This window comes from Oncorhynchus mykiss, chromosome 19 (assembly GCF_057628025.1).
Source record: "Oncorhynchus mykiss isolate SJ-2025 chromosome 19, ASM5762802v1, whole genome shotgun sequence".
NCBI classification, from domain to species: Eukaryota; Metazoa; Chordata; class Actinopteri; order Salmoniformes; family Salmonidae; genus Oncorhynchus; species Oncorhynchus mykiss.
The window spans coordinates 36,083,660-36,103,222 of NC_143040.1; the positions used below are offsets into that span (position 1 = coordinate 36,083,660).

The window sequence follows — 19,563 nt, forward strand, 5'->3', positions numbered from 1 at the left end:
CCGGATTACTGTTCCGCTCCTTGAAAGGGACACCTCTAGCCTTTAGCTTGGTGCGGATGTTACCTGTAATCCATGGGTTGTGGTTGGGATATGTTCAGTTGAAGTCGGAAGTTTACATACACTTAGGTTGGAGTCATTAAAACTTGTTTTTCAACTACTCCACAAATGTCTTGTTAATAACAAACTATAGTTTTGGCAAGTCGGTTAGGACATCCACTTTTTGCATGACACAAGTAATTTTTCCAACAATTGTTTACAGACATATTATTTCCCTTATAATTCACTGTATCACAATTCCAGTGGGTCAGAAATTTACATACACTAAATTGACTGTGCCTTTAAACAGCTTAGAAAATTCCAGAAAATGATGTCATGGCTTTAGAAGCTTCTGATAGACTATTTGACATAATTTGAGTCTATTGGAGGTGTACCTGTGGATGTATTTCAAGGCCTACCTTCAAACTCAATGCCTCTTTGTTGCCCTCAACCGTAAGGCTCTCCAGAGGGTAGTGAGGTCTGCACAACGCATCACCGGGGGCAAACTACCTGCCCTCCAGGACACCTACACCACCCGATGTCACAGGAAGGCCATAAAGATCATCAAGGACATCAACCACCCGAGCCACTGCCTGTTCACCCCGCTATCATCCAGAAGGCGAGGTCAGTACAGGTGCATCAAAGCTGGGACCGAGAGACTGAAAAACAGCTTCTATCTCAAGGCCATCAGACTGTTAAACAGCCACCACTAACATTGAGTGGCTGCTGCCAACACACTGACACAGACTCAACTCCAGCCACTTTAATAATGAGAATTGTTTGGAAATGATGTAAATATATCACTAGCCACTTTAAACAATGCTACCTTATATAATGTTACTCACCCTACATTATTCATCTCATATGCATACGTATATACTGTACTCTATACCATCGACTGTATCCTTATGTAATACATGTATCACTAGCCACTTTAACTATGCCACTTTGTTTACATACTCATCTCATATGTATATACTGTACTCGATACCATCTACTGTATCTTGCCTATGCTGCTCTGTACCATCACTCATTCATATATCCTTATGTACATATTCTTTATCCCCTTACACTGTGTACAAGACAGTAGTTTTGGAATTGTTAGTTAGATTACTCGTTGGTTATTACTGCATTGTCGGAACTAGAAGCACAAGCTGCTAACCATGTGTATGTGACAAATAAAATTTGATTTGATTTGAAAATAAATCACCCAAGACCTCAGACAAAAATGTGTAAACCTCCACAAGTCTGGTTCATCCTTGGGAACAATTTCCAAATGGCTGAAGGTACCACGTTCATCTGTACAAACAATAGTACGCAAGTATAAACACCATGGGACCACGCAGCCGTCATACCGCTCAGGAAGGAGACGCATTCTGTCTTCTAGAGATGAACGTACTTTGGTGCGAAAAGTGCAAATCAATCCTAGAACAACTCCAGAGGGCCTTGTGAAGATGCTGGAGGAAACAGGTAATATCCACAGTAAAATGACTCCTATATCGACATAACCTGAAAGGCAACTCAGCAAGGATGAAGCCACTGCTTCAAAATCGCCATAAAAAGCCAGACTACGATTTGCAACTGCACATGGGGATAAAGATTGTACTTTTTGGAGAAATGTAATCTGGTCTGATGAAACAAAAATCTAACTGTTTGGCCATAATGACCATCGTTATGTTTGGAGGAAAAAGGGGGAGGCTTGCAAGCCGAAGAATACCATCCCAACCGTGAAGCACGGGGTGGCAGCATCATGTTGTGGGGGTGCTTTGCTGCAGGAGGGACACAAAATAGATGGCATCATGAGGGAGGAAAATGATGTGGCTATATTGAAGCAACATCTCAAGACATCAGTCAGGAAGTTAAAGCTTGATCGCAAATGAGTCTTCCAAATGGACAATGGCCCCATGCATACTTCCAAAGTTGTGTCAAAACGGTTTAAGTACAACAAAGTCAAGGTATTGGAGTGGCCACAAAGCCCTGACCTCAATCCTATAGAAAATGTGTGGGCAGAACTGAAACAGCGGGTGCGAGCAAGGAGGCCAACAAACCTGACACAATAATATAATCTCTGTCAGGAGAACTGGGCCAAAATGCACAAAATTTATTGTGGGAAGCTTGTGGAATGCTACCCCAAATTCTTGACCCAAGTTAAACCATTTAAAGGCAACGCTACCAAATACTAATTGAGTGTATGTAAACTTCTGACCCACTGGGAATGTGATGAAAGAAATAAAAGCTGAAGTAAATCATTCTCTCTACTATTGTTCTGACATTTCACATTCATAAAATAAAGTGGTGATCCTAACTGACCGAAGACAGGGAATTCTTACTTGGATTAAATGTCAGGAATTGTGAAAAACTGAGTTTAAATGTATTTGGCTAAGGTGTATGTAAACTTCCAACTTCAACTGGACATCGTCTTTGTGGGGACACCGTCGTCCATGCACTAATTGATGAAGCCGGTGACTGAGGTGGTATACTTCTCAATGCCATTGGATGTATCCCGGAACACATTCCAGTCTGTGCTATCAAAACCGCCCTGTAGCGTAGCATCTGCATCATCTGGCCACTTCCGTATTGAGCGAGTTACTGGTACTTCCTGCTTCAGTGTTTGCTTGTATAAGCAGAAACCAGGATAGATTTATGGTCAGATTTGCCAAATGGAGGGCGAGCGAAAGCTTTGTATGAGTCTCTGTGTGTGGAGTAAAGGTGGTCTAGAGTTCGGTTGCACATGTGTTGTATATGTAAACTCAGCAAAAACCGAAACATCCTCTCACTGTCAACTGCGTTTATTTTCTGCAAACTTAGCATGTGTAAATATTTGTATGAACATAACAAGATTCAACAAAAAGAGACATAAACTGAACAAGTTCCTGATGTAACTCGGGCAGTTGTTGTTGCCATCATGTACCTGTCCGACAGGTGTGATGTTTGGATGTACCGATCCTGTGCAGCCGTTGTTACACGTGGTCTGCCACTGCGAGGACGATCAGCAGTCTGTCCTGTCTCCCTGTAGTGCTGTCTTAGGCGTCTCGCAGTACGGACATTCACGCAGATGAGCAGAGACCCTGGGCATCTTTCTTTTGGTGTTTTTCATAGTCAGTAGAAAGGCCTCTTTAGTGTCCTAAGTTTTCATAATTGTGACCTAAATTGCCTACCGTTTGCAAGCTATTAGTGTCTTAACGACCGTTCCACAGGTACATGTTCATTAATTGTTTATGGTTCATTGAACAAGTATGGGAAACAGTGTTTAAATCCTTTATAATGAAGATCTGTGAATTTATTTGGATTTTTACTAATTATCTTTGAAAGACAGGGTCCTGAAAAAGGGATGTTTATTTTTTTGTTTGTATATATAACGTTTTTTTATCAAAGTTGCCCGGATGTCACGTGTTCTACTTATATCAGTACACTCCTAACAACATAACCATTACGGAACTTCCATTCGATCAAATAAACCTCACATACAACAAATAAGCCATTACATGTTTTTGTTGACCAAATTCGACACTTCTGTTGACCTCCACACAAAAACTCCTCGCTTGGTGAGTGGGAAAAAAACGAAACTCCGCCACCTGCCGGAGAAAACATATTATTGGTCCAGTTGTCCATGTAGCTTCGCCTCTATTTTCAATGAGTGCTAGCTTTGTAGCTTTGTGACTTTGTCAAGTAAACTCGCTGGATAGGAACATTTATGTATAGTGCATACTGTTATTATCTTATTCAATGATTCATCATTTGTTTAACAACAGTTTCCAAAAATAAAGATTGAACGTCAATTATATGTTTACATACTGTATCCAATGTGTACATCCGGCGTGTTGCTGCCTCTACCGCGCAGACTCGTCTCTGTGTTTCCGTGTTAGCTAGGCTGGCTAACAGTAGCCTAGCTAGCTGGCTGCCGTCAGCGGAGCTTTACAATCGACTCCGACTGGATACATGCAATATCGATGGATACAAATAGATTTTCGACAATAATTCATTAATGTGCATATGCTTAAACTGTGTGCACGTGAATTGTACTGTTGAGAGTGCAGTAACAACACAATCCGTAACATGCGAGCGAGATTAAGAACAAGATATTAGCCAAGTTTGCGTCTTTAACTAACATCTAGCTAGGAAGTGCACTATCCAATTTATGGTGGCTTTGTTGATCCATTTAGTGTGTTTCGTCCTCGTCTGTATTGAGGGAAAATGAAGAAGTTCAATATTAGAAAAGTGCTGGACGGCTTGGCTGCTTCTTCATTTTCCTCTGCATCTCCACAACCGGGAACTAGTCAAAACGATGTGATCCAAGAGACACTACAGTCGGAGCATTTTCAGCTCTGCAAGGTGGGCTAATAACTAGCTAGCTGTTTTTGCTGGGAATCATTGAAGTTTACCAGCGAGCGAGTTAGCAGGAGCTGTGTTGACACATTGACAGCGCGTGATTTTTAAATCATTAGTATCTTACGTTATTTGTGTCTATGCTGACATTGCATTGATGCGGTTCTTGTAACTAGCTAGTATAGGGGGTTGCCAGCTATATAATTATAGAATTGCTAGTTGTCAAAATAATCAACTGACTGCCTCTCACAGTCCCAATGTCTGGCATTGGCCAAAGCATCAACCCACCAGCTAACTAACGTTAACAAGCAAGGTTATGTCATCTGTCTTTAATGTCCTCAAACAACCAGCCATAAATTACATCTGAATAATCCTCTGGATTATGTCATTAAGTAGCGGACTAAACTGCACTCAAGGAATTTTCTGAGTTAATTTCAGTGGAGTTTAGCCTGCTATAATTAAAGTGATAATGTCATCCAGTGTTGTTGGCTAGCTAGCAAGCTACAGCAGCTATCCAATGATCTGACTGTGACAGGGAACAAACACCTGGCTTGTCAAACGGGATAGCTACTTTCCTAGAAATATTTAGCTTTTTTCTTCTGTGGGAAAGAGAGACTCGTCTAGATGTGGATTTAAACTGATCATACATCTTTTGTATTTAGACGAAAACAATTGCCTCTGAAATGTCACACAGTTTCCTGGATACAACAAAACATGAGATAACATAACAGTACTTGATTAAATGTCTGTAAATTGTTTATCTGGAGGTGATCTAACAGCTAATGCAGAATGTGTTCTTTGGCTCCTTCAGACTGTGCGCCATGGCTTCCCTTACCAACCCTCCTCCATGGCCTTTGACCCTGTGCAGAAGATTCTGGCTGTCGGGACTCAGAGCGGAGCTGTGAGACTGTATCTTTTTTTGTCTTTAAATAGGGAACTCAACAAACAGTATTAGCAATCCCAGTGCAATTAGACCTATCTCTGACATTATTCATTTATGGCCAGTTTCCCAGACAGGGTTAAGCCTTGTCCAGGATTAAAAAGCATGCTCAATGGAGATTCTCTGTTCATAGTTATATGGGACCTTATATTGGCTTCAGTGTAAGATCCTCAAGTTCAATACATTAGGAAATTGTGGTTATAGAGGATTACCCAGTAGTAGCACATGTTTCTCTGAGCAGCAGAGTCAGGTTCACTATATAGGGAATAGGATGCCGTTTTGGACGCACCCTCAGACTCATTAGTAATATCTCTACCATGACATGATGAGCTGTTCAGCTCTGCTCTGCTGCCATATCCTGGGGAGCCAACCTGGCCCAAGCTCCTCCACTGTGCTGCCTGGTGTATGCCGGCCCAGTTCCACCTCATGGCCTAGGCTATGTGCTTTGAACATCTGGTCCTGCTGTGCATGTCTGTCAGACCGTGTGAGAGCGCACACAGCCAAGCTGCTGGCTACATGCTGCAGTCCCAGGCAGGGTCCCGGTCCTCATTGGTGAAACATAAGCCTGGAGAATAAAATAGCTGTTGGATTTGTACAACTCCCTAAAGGCTCAGTCAGTTAAGCTTGGCTTGGGTAAACGTGTTGCTTTGAAGGTCATTCAATGGCATGGCACCAGTTTATATTGTTCTCAGACAGTCTTTTTTTGGCATCATGTCATGCTCTAGTTTAGAAAATGTTCGCTTTGCACAACGCAAAGTAACACAGTCTACTGTATGTCATCAGGAGCATCTCATTGCTCCTTGGGTAGGTCGTTATTGTAAAAGATAATGTGTTCTCAATGACCTTAACTGATTTAAACAAAGCCAATATATGAGCAGCCATTTACCATATGTTTGTTATTTATAGGGATGGGTTGCTCTATTCCTTTGTCAGTCCCAGTCTGTATCCTAGGACCATTGTTTGGTTATAATCCACCTCCTAAAGAACATAAACACACACTCCTCCATGTTTTAGTGGTCTAAAATGGTCTACATTTGATAGATCTATCTATACTACCACAGTGTTTTCCTCTATATTTCATGGACATTTCCACTACTTATCTAATAGCTTTATTTCTATGACTCTTGGAGACAGGTAGCCTAGAGGTTAGAGTGTTGGGCCAGCAACCGAAAGGTTGCGGTTGTCAATACCCAAACCGACAAGGTGAAAAATCTGTCGACGTGTCCTTGAGCAAGACACTTCACCCTAATTTGCTCCAGGGGAACCTTTACTACTGTGTGTGTATATGTGTATGTATGACACTTGCAGTAGTAGTCTAATTAAGAAATAAGGCCCAAGGTGGTGTGGTACAGTGCATTCAGAAAGTATTCAGACGCCCTGGACTTTTTCCACATTTTGTTACGTTAGCCGTATACTAAAATAGTTTCCCCCCCTTCAATCTACACACAGTACCCCATAATGACAAAGCAAAAACAGGTTTAGCCATTTTTTGCTAATGTATTACAAATAAAAAATAATAACATTTACATAAGTATTCAGACCCTTTACTCAGTACTTTGTTGAAACACCTTTGCCAGCGATTACAGCCTCGAGTCTTCTTGGATATGACGCTACAATCTTGGCACACCTGTATTTGGGGAGTTTCTCCCATTCTTATCTGCAGATCCTCTCAAGCTCTGCCAGGTTGGATGGGAAGCTTCGCTGCACAGCTATTTACAGGTCTCTCCAGAGATGTTTGATCGGGTTCAAGTCCGGGCTACTCAAGGACATTCAGAGACTCGTCCCAAGCCACTCTTGCGTTGTCTTGACTGTGTGCTTAGGGTTGTTGTCCTGTTGGAAGGTGAACCTTCACCCCAGTCTGAGGTCCTGAGCGCTGGTGCAGGTTTTCATCAAGTATCTCCTCTATTTTGCTCCATTCATCTTTCCCTCTGTTCTGAATCCTCTCCCAGTCCCTGCTGCTGAAAAACATTCCCACAGCATGATGCTGCCACCACCATGCTTCACCGTAGGGATGGTGCCAGGTTTCCTCCAGATGTGATACCTGGCATTCAGGCCAAAGAGTTCAATATTTTTTTCTCCTGGTCTGAGAGTCCTTTAGGTGCCATTTGGCAAACTCCAAGTGGGCTTTCATATGCCATTTACTGAGGTGTAGGTTCTGTCTGGCCACTCTACCATACAGGCCTGATTGGTGAAGTGCTGCAGAGATGGCTGTCCTTCTGGAAGGTTCTCCCGTCTCCACAGAGGATCTCTGGAGCTCTGTCAGAGTGACCATCGGGTTCTTGGTCACCTGCCTGACCAAGGCCCTTCACCCCCGATTGTTCAGTTTGGCCGGCCGGCCAGCCAGCTCTAGGAAGAGTCTTGGTGGTTCTAAGCTTCTTCAATTTAAGACTGATGGAGGCCACTGTGTTCTTTGGGACCTTCAATGCTGCAGACATTTTTTAGTCCCCGTCCCCAGATCTGTGCCTCGACACAATCCTGTCTCGGACCTCTACGGACAATTCCTTCCACCTCCTGGCTTGGATTTTTCTCTGAAGTGCACTGTCAATTGTGGGACCTTATATCGACAGGTGTGTGCCTTTCCAAATCATGTCCAATCAATTGAATTTACCACAGGTGGACTCCAATCAAGTTGTAGAAACATCTCAAAGATTATCAATGGAAACAGGATGCACCTGATCTAAATTTTAAATCTCATAAGAAAGGGTCTGATGCTTATTTAAATAAGGTATTTCTGTTTTATTTTTTTATACATTTTCAAGAAAAATCTAAACCTGTTTTCACTTTGTCACTATGGGTTATTGTGTGTACATTGATGAGGAAAATGTTGTATTTAATAAATTATTATAAGGCTTGTAACGTAACAAGATGTGGAAAAAGTCAAGGGGTCTGAATACTTTACGAATGCACTGTATATGGCCAATATACCACGGCCAAGAGCTGTTCTTGTGCACGCTGTTGCGGCGTGATATAATGGCCATATATCAAAAACTTGTGAGGTGCCTTATTGCTATTATAAACTGGTTACCAACCTAAATGAAGCACAAAAAAAGTAATGTTTTGTTATATCCATTATCAGGCAATCAGCATTCAGGGCTCAAACCACCCAGTTTATAGTACTGTTACCGGTTACAGATTCTGAGGCGTTTGACACTAGTTCCTACTTCACAAATGTCAAATAGCAGAAGAGCAAGTTCTTTGCATGTTGTGTTATATTGTAATCTGTTTGGTTTTCTATTGAAACACATTATTGTTTGTACATTTCCATGTGATTGAGATATGCAGATTCTTGTCTTATGATTGTCATCATGTTGTCATCTGATATGAACCCTCTTGCTGTTGTGAAATGCTGCAAGGCGAACCACTGTGGTTTACCAATGAGGAAGTGTCTCTTTATCTGTCAGTTGGTGGAATAGCCTTTCTCTCTCTGTGGTGTAGCATGCCTGGGTTAAAATATACTGAACAAAAATATAAACACAACATGTAAAGTGTTGGTTTCATGAGCTGAAATAAAATAAATCCAAGAAATGTTCCACGTGCACAAAAAGCTTCTTTCAAATGTGATGCACAAATGTGTGCCTGACGGGTGTGGCATATCAATAAGCTGACTAAACAGTGCAGTTTTGTCACAGAACACAATGCCACAGATGTCGTAAGTTTGAGGGAGTGTGCAATTAGTATTCTGACTGCAGGAATGTCCACCAGAGCTGTTGCCAGAGAATTTAATGTTCATTTCTCTACCATAAGTTGTCGAGAATTTGTCAGTATTTCCAAATGGCCTCAACCATGCCAGCTCAGGACCTCCACATCTGGCTTCTTCACCTGGAAAACGGATGAAACTGTGGAAACCGTCTCAGGGAAGCTCATTTGCATGCTCATCGTCCTCACCAGGGTCTTGACCTGACTGCATTTTGGTGTCGTAACTGAATTCAGTGGGAAAATGCTCACCTTTGCTGGCATGCTGGAGAAGTGTGATCTTCACGGATTAACCCCGTTTTCAACTGTACAGTGACTGAGTATGGCGTCGTGTGGGCTAGCGGTTTGCTAATGTCAACGTTGTGAACAGAGTGCCCCATGGTGGCGGTGGGGTTATGGTATGGGCAGGCATAAGCTACAGACAACGAACACTATTGTATTTTATTGATGGCAATTTGAATGCACAGAGATACCGTGACGAGATCCTGAGGCCTATTGTTGTGACATTTATCCGCCCCCATCACCTCATGTTTCAGCATGAAAATGCACGGCCCCATGTCGCAAGGATCTGTACACAATTCCTGGAAGCTGAAATGTCCCAGTTCTTCCATGGCCTGCATACTCACTGCCCATTGAGCATATTTGGGATGCTCTGAATCAACGTGTACGTCAGCGTGTTCCAGTTCCTGCCAATATCCAGCAACTTTGCACAGCCATTGAAGAGGATTGTGGCATGTTGTCTCACACAACAGCCTGATCAACTCTATACGAAGGAGATGTGCCGTGCTGCATGATGCTGATGGTGGTCACACCAGGTACTGACTGGGTTTCTGATCTACGCCCCTACCTTTTTTTGTAAGGTGTCTGTGACCAACAGATGCATATCTATATTCCCAGTCAAGTGAAATCCATAGATTAGTGCCGAATGAATTTATTTCAATTGACTGATTTCCTTATTTGAACTGTAACTCAGTAAAATCTTAGAAATTGTTCCACGTTGCGTTTTTATATTTTTGTTCAGTGTGCTATTTGAAATGTTAAAAATGCTTTGAGAGCTTGTCAGATGGGTGGGATTTACAGTTTTGGGTCTATGCTATTGGTCTAATTAAGCCAGGCAGACTCAATCAATTACAGATCAAGTATTTCAACTGTTATCAAATAGTATTGGAACCCAAGTCTGCTACTAAGAACAGTGCCTCTCAACTAGAAAGGAGATGCTGATGCTGTCATAGGAACTACATGTGTCTACTTCACTGCCATTGCAACTCATCATCAAGTGACTTTATAGCCCTCTGATCAGATGCTATTGTGATGCCTAACAGTGGAGGCTGCCTGGTTAATGGCACTCTGTTGGTCTGTAGTGTAACCCCACCTTAGTTTGTTCAAGGCATTCGGAGGTTGTTTGATTTATAGCTGTTGTTAATCCTGTTCAAACAGACATTATTTCAGTGTGTCTGTCCAGATCCAAGCTAACGACACAGTAGCAAGTACACCGAGTGTACAAAACATTAGGAACATCATCCTTATGTTGCGTTGCTCTCCCTCTTGCCCGCAGAACAGCCTCAATTCGTTGGTGTCGAAAGCATTCCTCAGGGATGCTGGCCCATGTTGACAGCAATGCTTCCCGCAGTTGTGTCAAGTTGAACTGTTAGTGGCATTGGGGTATTATCTTGCTGAAAATATCGATTTTGGATGCACATGATTGGCAATGATGTCCTGTGGCATTCAAAACGTTGCTCCACTTTTTTATCAAGGGGCCCAATGTCTGCCATGAAAACAGACCCCACACCACCGCCAGCCTGCAATGTTGACACGCACCATGTTGGATGCATGTACTCATGGTTTTCTCCATACCCGAGTCCTCCCATGGGCGTGAAACAGCAGGAACCGGGATCCATCAGACCAGGCAATGTTTTTCCACCTCAGTGTTTGAGTTCCTTAGCCCACCGCAACCAATTTCTTTTTTTCTTTTTTTTCTGAAATAAATGGAACTCTTAAGGTTGTCGACTGCCATACCACATTCATGTCAAGGTACGATGAGTTGTGCGTTGGGTGCTGGACTGTCAGTTGGCTGACTGGCACTTAAATCCTTTGTCTTGCCCATTCACCCTCCGAATGGCACACGTACACAATCTATTTCTTAATTGTCTCCAGGCTTGGAAATTGTTATTTAACCTGTCTTCCTCCGCTGCATCAACACTGCTTTAAACAGGTGACATCAATAAGGGATCATAGCTTTCATCTGGATTCACCTGGTCAGTCTATCATACACTCATTCTGTTCTGTTCTGCCTGCGGCTCTGGAATCCTGACCTGTTCACCGGACGTGCTACCTGTCACAGACCTGCTGTTTTCAACTCTCTAGAGACAGCAGGAGCGGTAGAGATGCTCTTCATGATCGGCTATGAAAAGCCAACTGACATTTACTCCTGAGGTGCTGACTTGCTGCACCCTCGACAACTACTGTGATTATTATTATTTGACCATGCTGGTCATTTATGAACATTTGAACATCTTGGCCATGTTCTGTTATAATCTCCACCTGTCACAGCCAGAAGAGGACTGGCCACCCCTCATAGCCTGGTTCCTCTCTAGGTTTCTTCCTAGGTTTTGGCCTTTCTAGGGAGTTTTTCCTAGCCACTGTGCTTCTACACCTGCATTGCTTGCTGTTTGGGGTTTTAGGCTGGGTTTCTGTACAGCACTTTGAGATATCAGCTGATGTATGAAGGGCTATATAAATACATTTTATTTGATATACAGTACCGCAGGCCTTATCTCTGAGCATGTCTGTCGTCTGGTGCTCTTTTCATTTTCACGACCAGGTACATTAAGGAGGCTTTATAACTTATAAATGCCGCCCTAGCTTAGTTAAACATTCTAACCCCATTAGAAACCAACATATAAGCTTGTTTTATCCTTTTGTTTATAGACAATGTAGTTGTAAACAAACTACAGATTGGCCCTTTATGTATTTTTAAGCTAAATCTAATTTAATCTGCAGTCATTTTGAGACTGCTATTGGCTCAATTCCACAGTGAATTATTTCTCACAGGACTGTTCCCATGGTTGCTTGGCAGTTATGTACAGTATATCAGTGGACTTGGGGTCATACGTAGTTTCACAGTGTCAGCAGACAGGAAACATCTGACTTGAATGACCCTACAGCTTGCATCCCAAATGGCACCCTATTCCCTATATAGTGTACTACTTTTGACCAGAGCCCTAGTCACAGGTAGTGCACTAGGGAAGAGTGCCATTTGGGACACACACAGAGAGAGAGAGCGAGAGAGAGCTGAGACGCCGTAGTAGCCCTGTGCTGCCTGTCTAATTGGCTTCCATAGAGTTATGAATAAGTAACACTGTCATGGTCTACTGGTTTTTATTTATAACTCCCTCACTTGTATTTAGTCAGTCATATGAACATATATAGTTGTTGTGTGGAGCGGAGTCAGTCACTGTTGTTTTAAAAGCTAAGGGAGGGAAGCAGCGAGTCTTGACTTTCTCATTCAACTGCTCTTGGGCTCAGGGAAAATACATCATACAGATGTTGCTGAAGTTGAATGCAACATGGTCTAAGCATAGGAGGATCCCCATGTGCCAGTCGGATACAGTACTACCATGCCTCCCTTTTTAAATACTATGTATCTGTATTGTTTTCCTCATTGTTTCCTTGAACCCTGCCAGAATGGGTATTTACACAAAATATTTACACGATGGCTGGTGCGGTATGTGTCTTGCTGGTGACAAATCTAATTTCCCCTGGGGATGTCTATAAACCCAGATGCTGATGATGAATACATGTCCATCTCTCCTGTATGGTCTGTTCCTTGACTGAGCTGTTTAGTTTTGGCCGTGTGGGTGTGGAGTGTTACTGTCAACATGAGAGTGGTGCAGCTGTCATTCAGCTCCAGTTCCTGGTCAACGAGGTGAGTCCCGCTCACAGAGTTGGGTACAGGGCACATCTTTGCAATTTTTGTTCCCCCTCTATCCAACTCGATTGTCCCGCTCCCCGGCAGCACTCCCCAGGGCTCTGTCTCAACAGTGTTTCCTCAATTCCTTGTGTCCTCTCTGCTCTCACCTTCTCAAAACGCATTTGAGAAGGAGGTCCGAGGGACAGAACCTCCCAATGCGTTTTGAGAAGGAATTCGAGGAGAAAGGACATTATGCAATCGAGGAAATGCTATTGATAAAGTCCTGGATTGAATCATTGCCTTATCCCTTCAGCCCTAGTTAGTCATCCCTTCAGCCCCATTCCTCTTCCATATCATCTGTTTTTATCCTGCTCATTAGCATGCACTACAGTCAGTTAGACAGTATGTAACTCGCCTAGTGGTTCTTACCCAATGTTTAAAGGGTAGGTAGCATAAACGTAACCACATTTAACACATGGATTGGTGTCAAAAGTCCCAATGCAAAGTTACAGCTGACTTTTCTATTTTGGGATTTATTACATAAAACCGATCAAAATGTCGGAAAATATTTTTCCAGGTGATTTAAAATAATGTAAACTCCTACAGAAAATAACAAAATGTATCACTTCAAGTTAAACCAAACCGTTTGCGCTCATGACTACCGGTTTCAATTAAATGTTCGACCAACTTACAAACCAATACTTTTTGAATGTATTGTTACAAATCGACTTCTAAGCTTTCTAGCCAACTAGCCTACTAACGTTAGCCCTAGATGCCTACTAACGCTAGCCCTAGCAGCCTGCTAACGTTACATTAGCACTGAATGAGTCAGCTAGTTGCTATGAACACCTAGCACACAGCTACATTAAAGTAAAATCATTGGAAATAACGCCTTCTAACCAAATATTTAAAAATGCTAGCTATATGCAGTTATCTTAGACGGCAAGCCAGCCAGCAAAAAGGAGAACAGATGAGGTACCACAGTTACACAATTAGAGCAAGCCGGTATGATTTTCTCTTTTGTTTTGAGCCCACGGCAAGAAGGCACCGGTGCCTGCAGTGCTAACAGGTTCCCACTAGATAACACAACCACAAAGTCTGTGAAGAGCATGAGTTGTGGCTTGCGTTAGCCTGCTTGAGTTAGCTGCCGTGCTAGTATACGAACTCGGTAGCACAGAGTAGATCCTCCATATGACGTTGAGAAATAGTGCATTGTGGGTAGTTCCGGAAATAAGTTAATAAATGTCAAAACCCCCAAAAAAAGCTATGTTTGTAGTTATAGGTAACCAGACCGTGACTACAGTTAAGTTACTAAATCTTTGACCACACTGTGTTGTTACTTTGAGTAAAAACATGTGCTTCCTACCCTTTAATGGACCATGGATCTTTACTAGTGAACACATTGAGTAAACAGTAATGTAGGCTTTGTGGAGGCAAAACCCTGTAATGGGTTCTTTATTGTATGGACATGATGTTATCTGACTCAGCCCTACCTCTGACTCAGCCCTGTCCTGTTAGCATGTTTACTGTTCAGTAGGCAGGCAAAAACCAAAGAAAATGTCCAAAATGGAGTGAAACGTGTACTTGTCGAATAAGAAATACACATTTTTGTCAAACTTTTTGCAACCATGTGCCATTATGAACATGACCCTGTTGCTTCTTTATTAGATGTGTGGAGGTATTATAACCCCTTCATAACCACTATCAACAGGGGGCGCTAGTCAGTGCCTTAGCTGATGACAGCATTCATCTGTGGAACCTGAGGCAGAAGCAGCCAGCTATCCTGCACACTCTCAAATTCAACAGGGAGAGGTACGTAGGTATAACATGAACAGTGGTCATATTTGAATAGAGCTAAAGCTGTAGCTACATTCAAGTTGGCTAACTTAGACCCATGAGTCATCATATTAAATATAAATAGTATTTTCTCTTGTCTTGATTCACCCTCTCTGCGGTTGTGGTTACGTCCAAAATGGCACCCTATTCCCAATATAGTGATATATTGATATATATATTAATATATAGAATATTTGATATGTCCCTCGCTAAGATAGGTTATTAGGTCCCCCTTTTTAATGTGTATATTTTATTGCTTTCTCTTGCTTCAGAGAAAGCTATCAGATTGACAGTATTTTACAGGTGAACCTACACATGATGTAGTTTGTTGAAGTAACTAAGAAATAATATCCTCTTTCTCATTCACCTTTTTACATTATTCCCTTCCATTTTGACAGGATCATGGTCAAATAATCATAATTTCTGCATCCCGAAATGGCACCCTATTCCATATATAGTGCACTACTTTTGGCCAGAACATTATGGGCCCTGTTCAAAAATAGTACACTATATACAGAATAGCATGCCATTTGCGATTCACCTCTTGATTAGTTTTGCCTTTGCCCCTACAGGATCACGTTTTGTCACCTGCCCTTCCAGAGTAAATGGCTGTACATTGGCACAGAGAAAGGAAACATCCACATCGTCAACGTTGAGTCCTTCACACTCTCAGGCTACGTTATCATGTGGAACAAAGCCATCGAACTGTGAGTTTGTCTGTCTGTATTATGCTGTTATCTGCTTAGGTTTCTATGTCTATGTCCCAAATGACATCCAATTCCCTATGGGCTCTAAATCAAAAATAGTACACTATACAGGAAATATTGGTGCCATTTGGGATTCAACCTGTGTGTTAGTTAGAAGTCTGTCAAAGACTGTGTTTAATTATTTTGCGCCATTTCTGCCATGTTATTTTAACTTAGACCAAGGGTTTTAAACCAAGGGTCCATGGCCCCTAGGGGCCTGTGGAGGTACTATATATATATATATATATATATATATATATATATATATATATGTATGTGTGTGTGTGTGTGTATATATATATATATATATACACATTATATATATATATATATATATACACACATTATATATATATACATTATATATATATATATATATATATATATATATACATATATATATATATATATATGTATATATATATATATATATATATATATATATATATATATATATGTATATATGTATATATGTATATATATATATATATATATATATATGTATATATATATATATATATATATATATATATGTATATATATATATATATATATATATGTATATATATATATATATATGTATGTTTCTTTCTAATGATGTCAACTTTATTTTTCAACTCCTAATATTGAGCCAATTACACTCACTGGAGTATCTGACATATGTTTGAAAAAGTACCCGCAAATACTGTAGGCTACCAGTGCGGCAAGTGCTGCCGGTAAGCTTTTTTGACTTGGACATACTTTTTTGCCAACACATGGCTAACCTTTGTTTAACCAACTAAACAGATGCTCTTAGCGAAAATGTGCTTGTAGTTACCTTTCTAGCGCATAGGCTGAGTTAAGAGTTTACACGTACTCTTTCAAAATAATGAAAAACGATCTACCAAATCTCCAAAAGGACTAATTCGAGGCAGAAATTAGTTGGAGCACTCAACAAAAAAAGCAGAGAGTAATAACTGTTCAGGATGAGTACAGTTGACTGACATTTCGACGTCAAGCTGACGTGTTCTTTAGTGTCAAAGTCAGTCACCTGTACTCACCCTGAACAATGGATTAAAGTGAGTTAAAATGAATTATTCTCTGCCTTTCTTCTTGAGTGCTCCAACTCTTTTCTGCCTCAAATTAGTCATTTTGGAAGTTTTTCTTGGTAAGCCCTTTTCGTGACTTTTGTCATTGTTGTCGAGCACCCCTCCTTTCCTTTGTTTGGTGAGGTGTGAAAGCCCACCTGAACACTTATCTCCCAAATCTATTCATTTTAATATGTTGATTACTTCTCCTTGCCTTTATCATTCACCTGATGATAAGACAAGATGTGGTATTTCTTCCCCCCACTAACGTACAATGGGGGTCCCTGGGTTTGCCTGGGAGGGGGTTGAAGACCCCTGCCTTAGACTATGAATTTCCTTGACAGCTGGGGAAGTTGGAATGTAAAACCAGGAAGAAGAATTTAGTGAGATAAGAATCTTACATTCATTGTTTGAATGAAACAGTCAGTAGAAGCCAATCATGTTAGGAGTGAGCCTGTTCCCTCCATCTCCCCCTGTTCCTCCTTAGGTCCTCCAAGTCACACCCTGGGCCTGTGGTCCACATCAGTGATAACCCTATGGACGAGGGAAAGGTAGGAACTTTCCAAAGAACATTTAATTTATTCATTCCAGAGCTTTACAACATTACTGATTATTTACAACATGCTACTAAAAATCCAATTTTCTAAATGTTTTGTTATTTTGGCAGATTTTGATTGGATTTGAATGTGGGACTGTTGTGTTGTGGGACCTGAAATGCAAAAAAGCTGACTACCGCTACAGTTATGATGAGGTAAGGCATTTTTCTGTGGCTGTTTAAATATGAAATGCACAGTGAACATTGTGGTTCATGATTTGTCGTACTACATTATTGATCTTCATTGCTTAAGTTTGTATTGGGGCTTGATGTTGATGCTCAATTCAACGTAATTATTGGAAAGTACCAATGGATATGTAAGACGTATATTTTTGTGGTTTCTGACTGATTATGTAACAATAGTTTGGAAAAATAAGATGTTAGAAGATAGCCTTTTCTAAAAGTCACGAGTCATCCACACCACAACATGCTGTTATTATTTCCCTCAAAGTTAATGTACACTAATGAAGCAGCCACTCTGTGTTTATTCCTCTCTCTGTGTTTTCTCTTCTCCTCCAGGCTATCCACTCAGTAGCCTGGCACCACGAGGGCAAACAGTTCACCTGCAGCCACTCAGATGGAACTCTGACTACATGGAACGTACGCGTCCCTGCCAAGCCTACAATCACCATCACACCACACGGTACGTTCTGTTGTACACACAGACATACCACCAAGGGTCTCAATGCACCTTAGGGGGGAAAAAAAGATGGATGGAAACAGCACAACATATGGAAGCCGATGTGCGTTAGACTTTTAAATATCCCAGAAACCCTGGACCCACTCTTATTTGCATAGCTCCCCAACAGATCCACAGTTGACGCAATCTCTATTGCACTTTTACAATGCACTTTTCCACCTGGACAAATGGAACATCTACGTGAGAATGCTGTTCGTTGACTACAGCTCAGCATTCAACACCATAGTACCCTCCAAGCTCATCACTAAGCTAAGGACCCCGGGACTGAACATCTCCCACTCAACTGGATCCTGGACTTCCTGACAGGCAGCCCCCAGGTGGTGAGGGTAGGCAACAACATATCCGCCACTCTGACCCTCAAAACAGGGGCCCCTCAGGGCTGCGTGCTTAGTTCCATCCTGTACTCCCTGTTCATCCACGACTGTGTGGCCATGCACGACTCCAACGCCATCATTATATTTGACGACGACACAACGGCGGTAGGCCTGATCACCAAAGACAATGAGACTGCCTATAGGGAGGATGTCAGAGACCTGACAGTGTGGTGCCATAACAACAACCTCTCCCTCAACGTGAGCAAGAAAAAGGAGCTGATAGTGGACTACAGGAACAGGAGGGCCGAGCACACTCCCATTCACATCGACGGAGCTGTAGTGGAGCGGGTCGAGATCTTTAAGTTCCTTGGTGTCCACATCACTAGGGACCTATCATGGTCCAAACTAGAGGTCGACCGATTCTGATTTTTCAACGCCGATACCGTTTGTTGGAGGACCAAAAAAAGCAGATACCGATTAATCGGACAATTTTTTTGTTTTTGTTTTTTTGTAATAATAACAATACTGAATGAACACTTATTTTAACTTAATATAATACATCATAAAAAATCAATTTAGCCTCAAATAAATAAGGAAACATGTTCAATTTGGTTTAAATAATGCAAAAACAGTGTTGGAGAAGTAAAAGTGCAACATTTGCCATGTAAAAAAGCTAACGTTTGAGTTCCTTGCTCAGAACATGAGAACATATGAAAGTTCCTTTTAACATGAGACTTCAATATTCCAAGGTAAGAGGTTTTAGGTTGTAGTTAATATAGTATTTATAGGACTATTTCTCTCTATACAATTTGAATTTTATATACCTTTATTTATTGGATGTTCTTATAGGCACTATAGTATTGCCAGTGTAACAGTATAGCTTCCGTCCCTCTCCTCGCCTTTACCTGGGCTCGAACCAGGAACACATCGACAACAGCCACACTCGAAGAAGCATTACCCATCGCTCCACAAAAGCCGCGGCCCTTGCAGAGCAAGAGGAATAACTACTCCAAGTCTCAGAGCGAGTGATGTTTGAAACGCTATTAGCGCGCACCCCGCTAACTAGCTAGCCATTTCACATCGGTTACACCAGCCATTAGGCTGATAGGCTTGAAGTCATAAACAGCGTTGTGCTTGCGAAGAGCTGCTGGCAAAACGCACAAAAGTGCTGTTTGAATGAATGCTTACGAGCCTGCTGCTGCCACCCATCGCTCAGTCAGACTGCTCTATCAAATCATAGACTTAGTTATAACACACAAATACGAGCCTTTGGTCATTAATATGGTCAAATCCGAAAACTATCATTTCGAAAACAAAACATTTATTATTTCAGTGAAATACGGAACAATTCGGTATTTTATCTGACGGGTGGCATCCCTAAGTCTAAATATTCTTGTTAC

General features: G+C 41.6%; 1 protein-coding gene across 9 annotated transcripts in view; it reads left to right on the top strand.

The window, feature by feature from the left end:
* The first annotated feature begins 1,718 nt into the window (after positions 1-1,718).
* LOC110497586 (syntaxin-binding protein 5) overlaps positions 1,719-19,563 on the top strand; it is a 46,359-nt gene continuing 28,514 nt past the window's right edge. For all 9 annotated transcript variants that reach the window (XR_016488910.1, XR_016488911.1, XM_036954539.2 and 6 more), the window contains exons 1-8: positions 1,719-4,368; positions 5,174-5,271; positions 12,839-12,920; positions 14,617-14,717; positions 15,314-15,448; positions 17,042-17,105; positions 17,222-17,305; positions 17,669-17,792. Coding sequence is in view for 7 of the 9 variants with exons in the window: in XM_036954539.2 (XP_036810434.2) it covers positions 4,231-4,368; positions 5,174-5,271; positions 12,839-12,920; positions 14,617-14,717; positions 15,314-15,448; positions 17,042-17,105; positions 17,222-17,305; positions 17,669-17,792 (826 nt within the window). In the remaining 2 variants the exon portion in view is untranslated. The remainder of the gene's footprint in view (positions 4,369-5,173; positions 5,272-12,838; positions 12,921-14,616; positions 14,718-15,313; positions 15,449-17,041; positions 17,106-17,221; positions 17,306-17,668; positions 17,793-19,563) is intronic.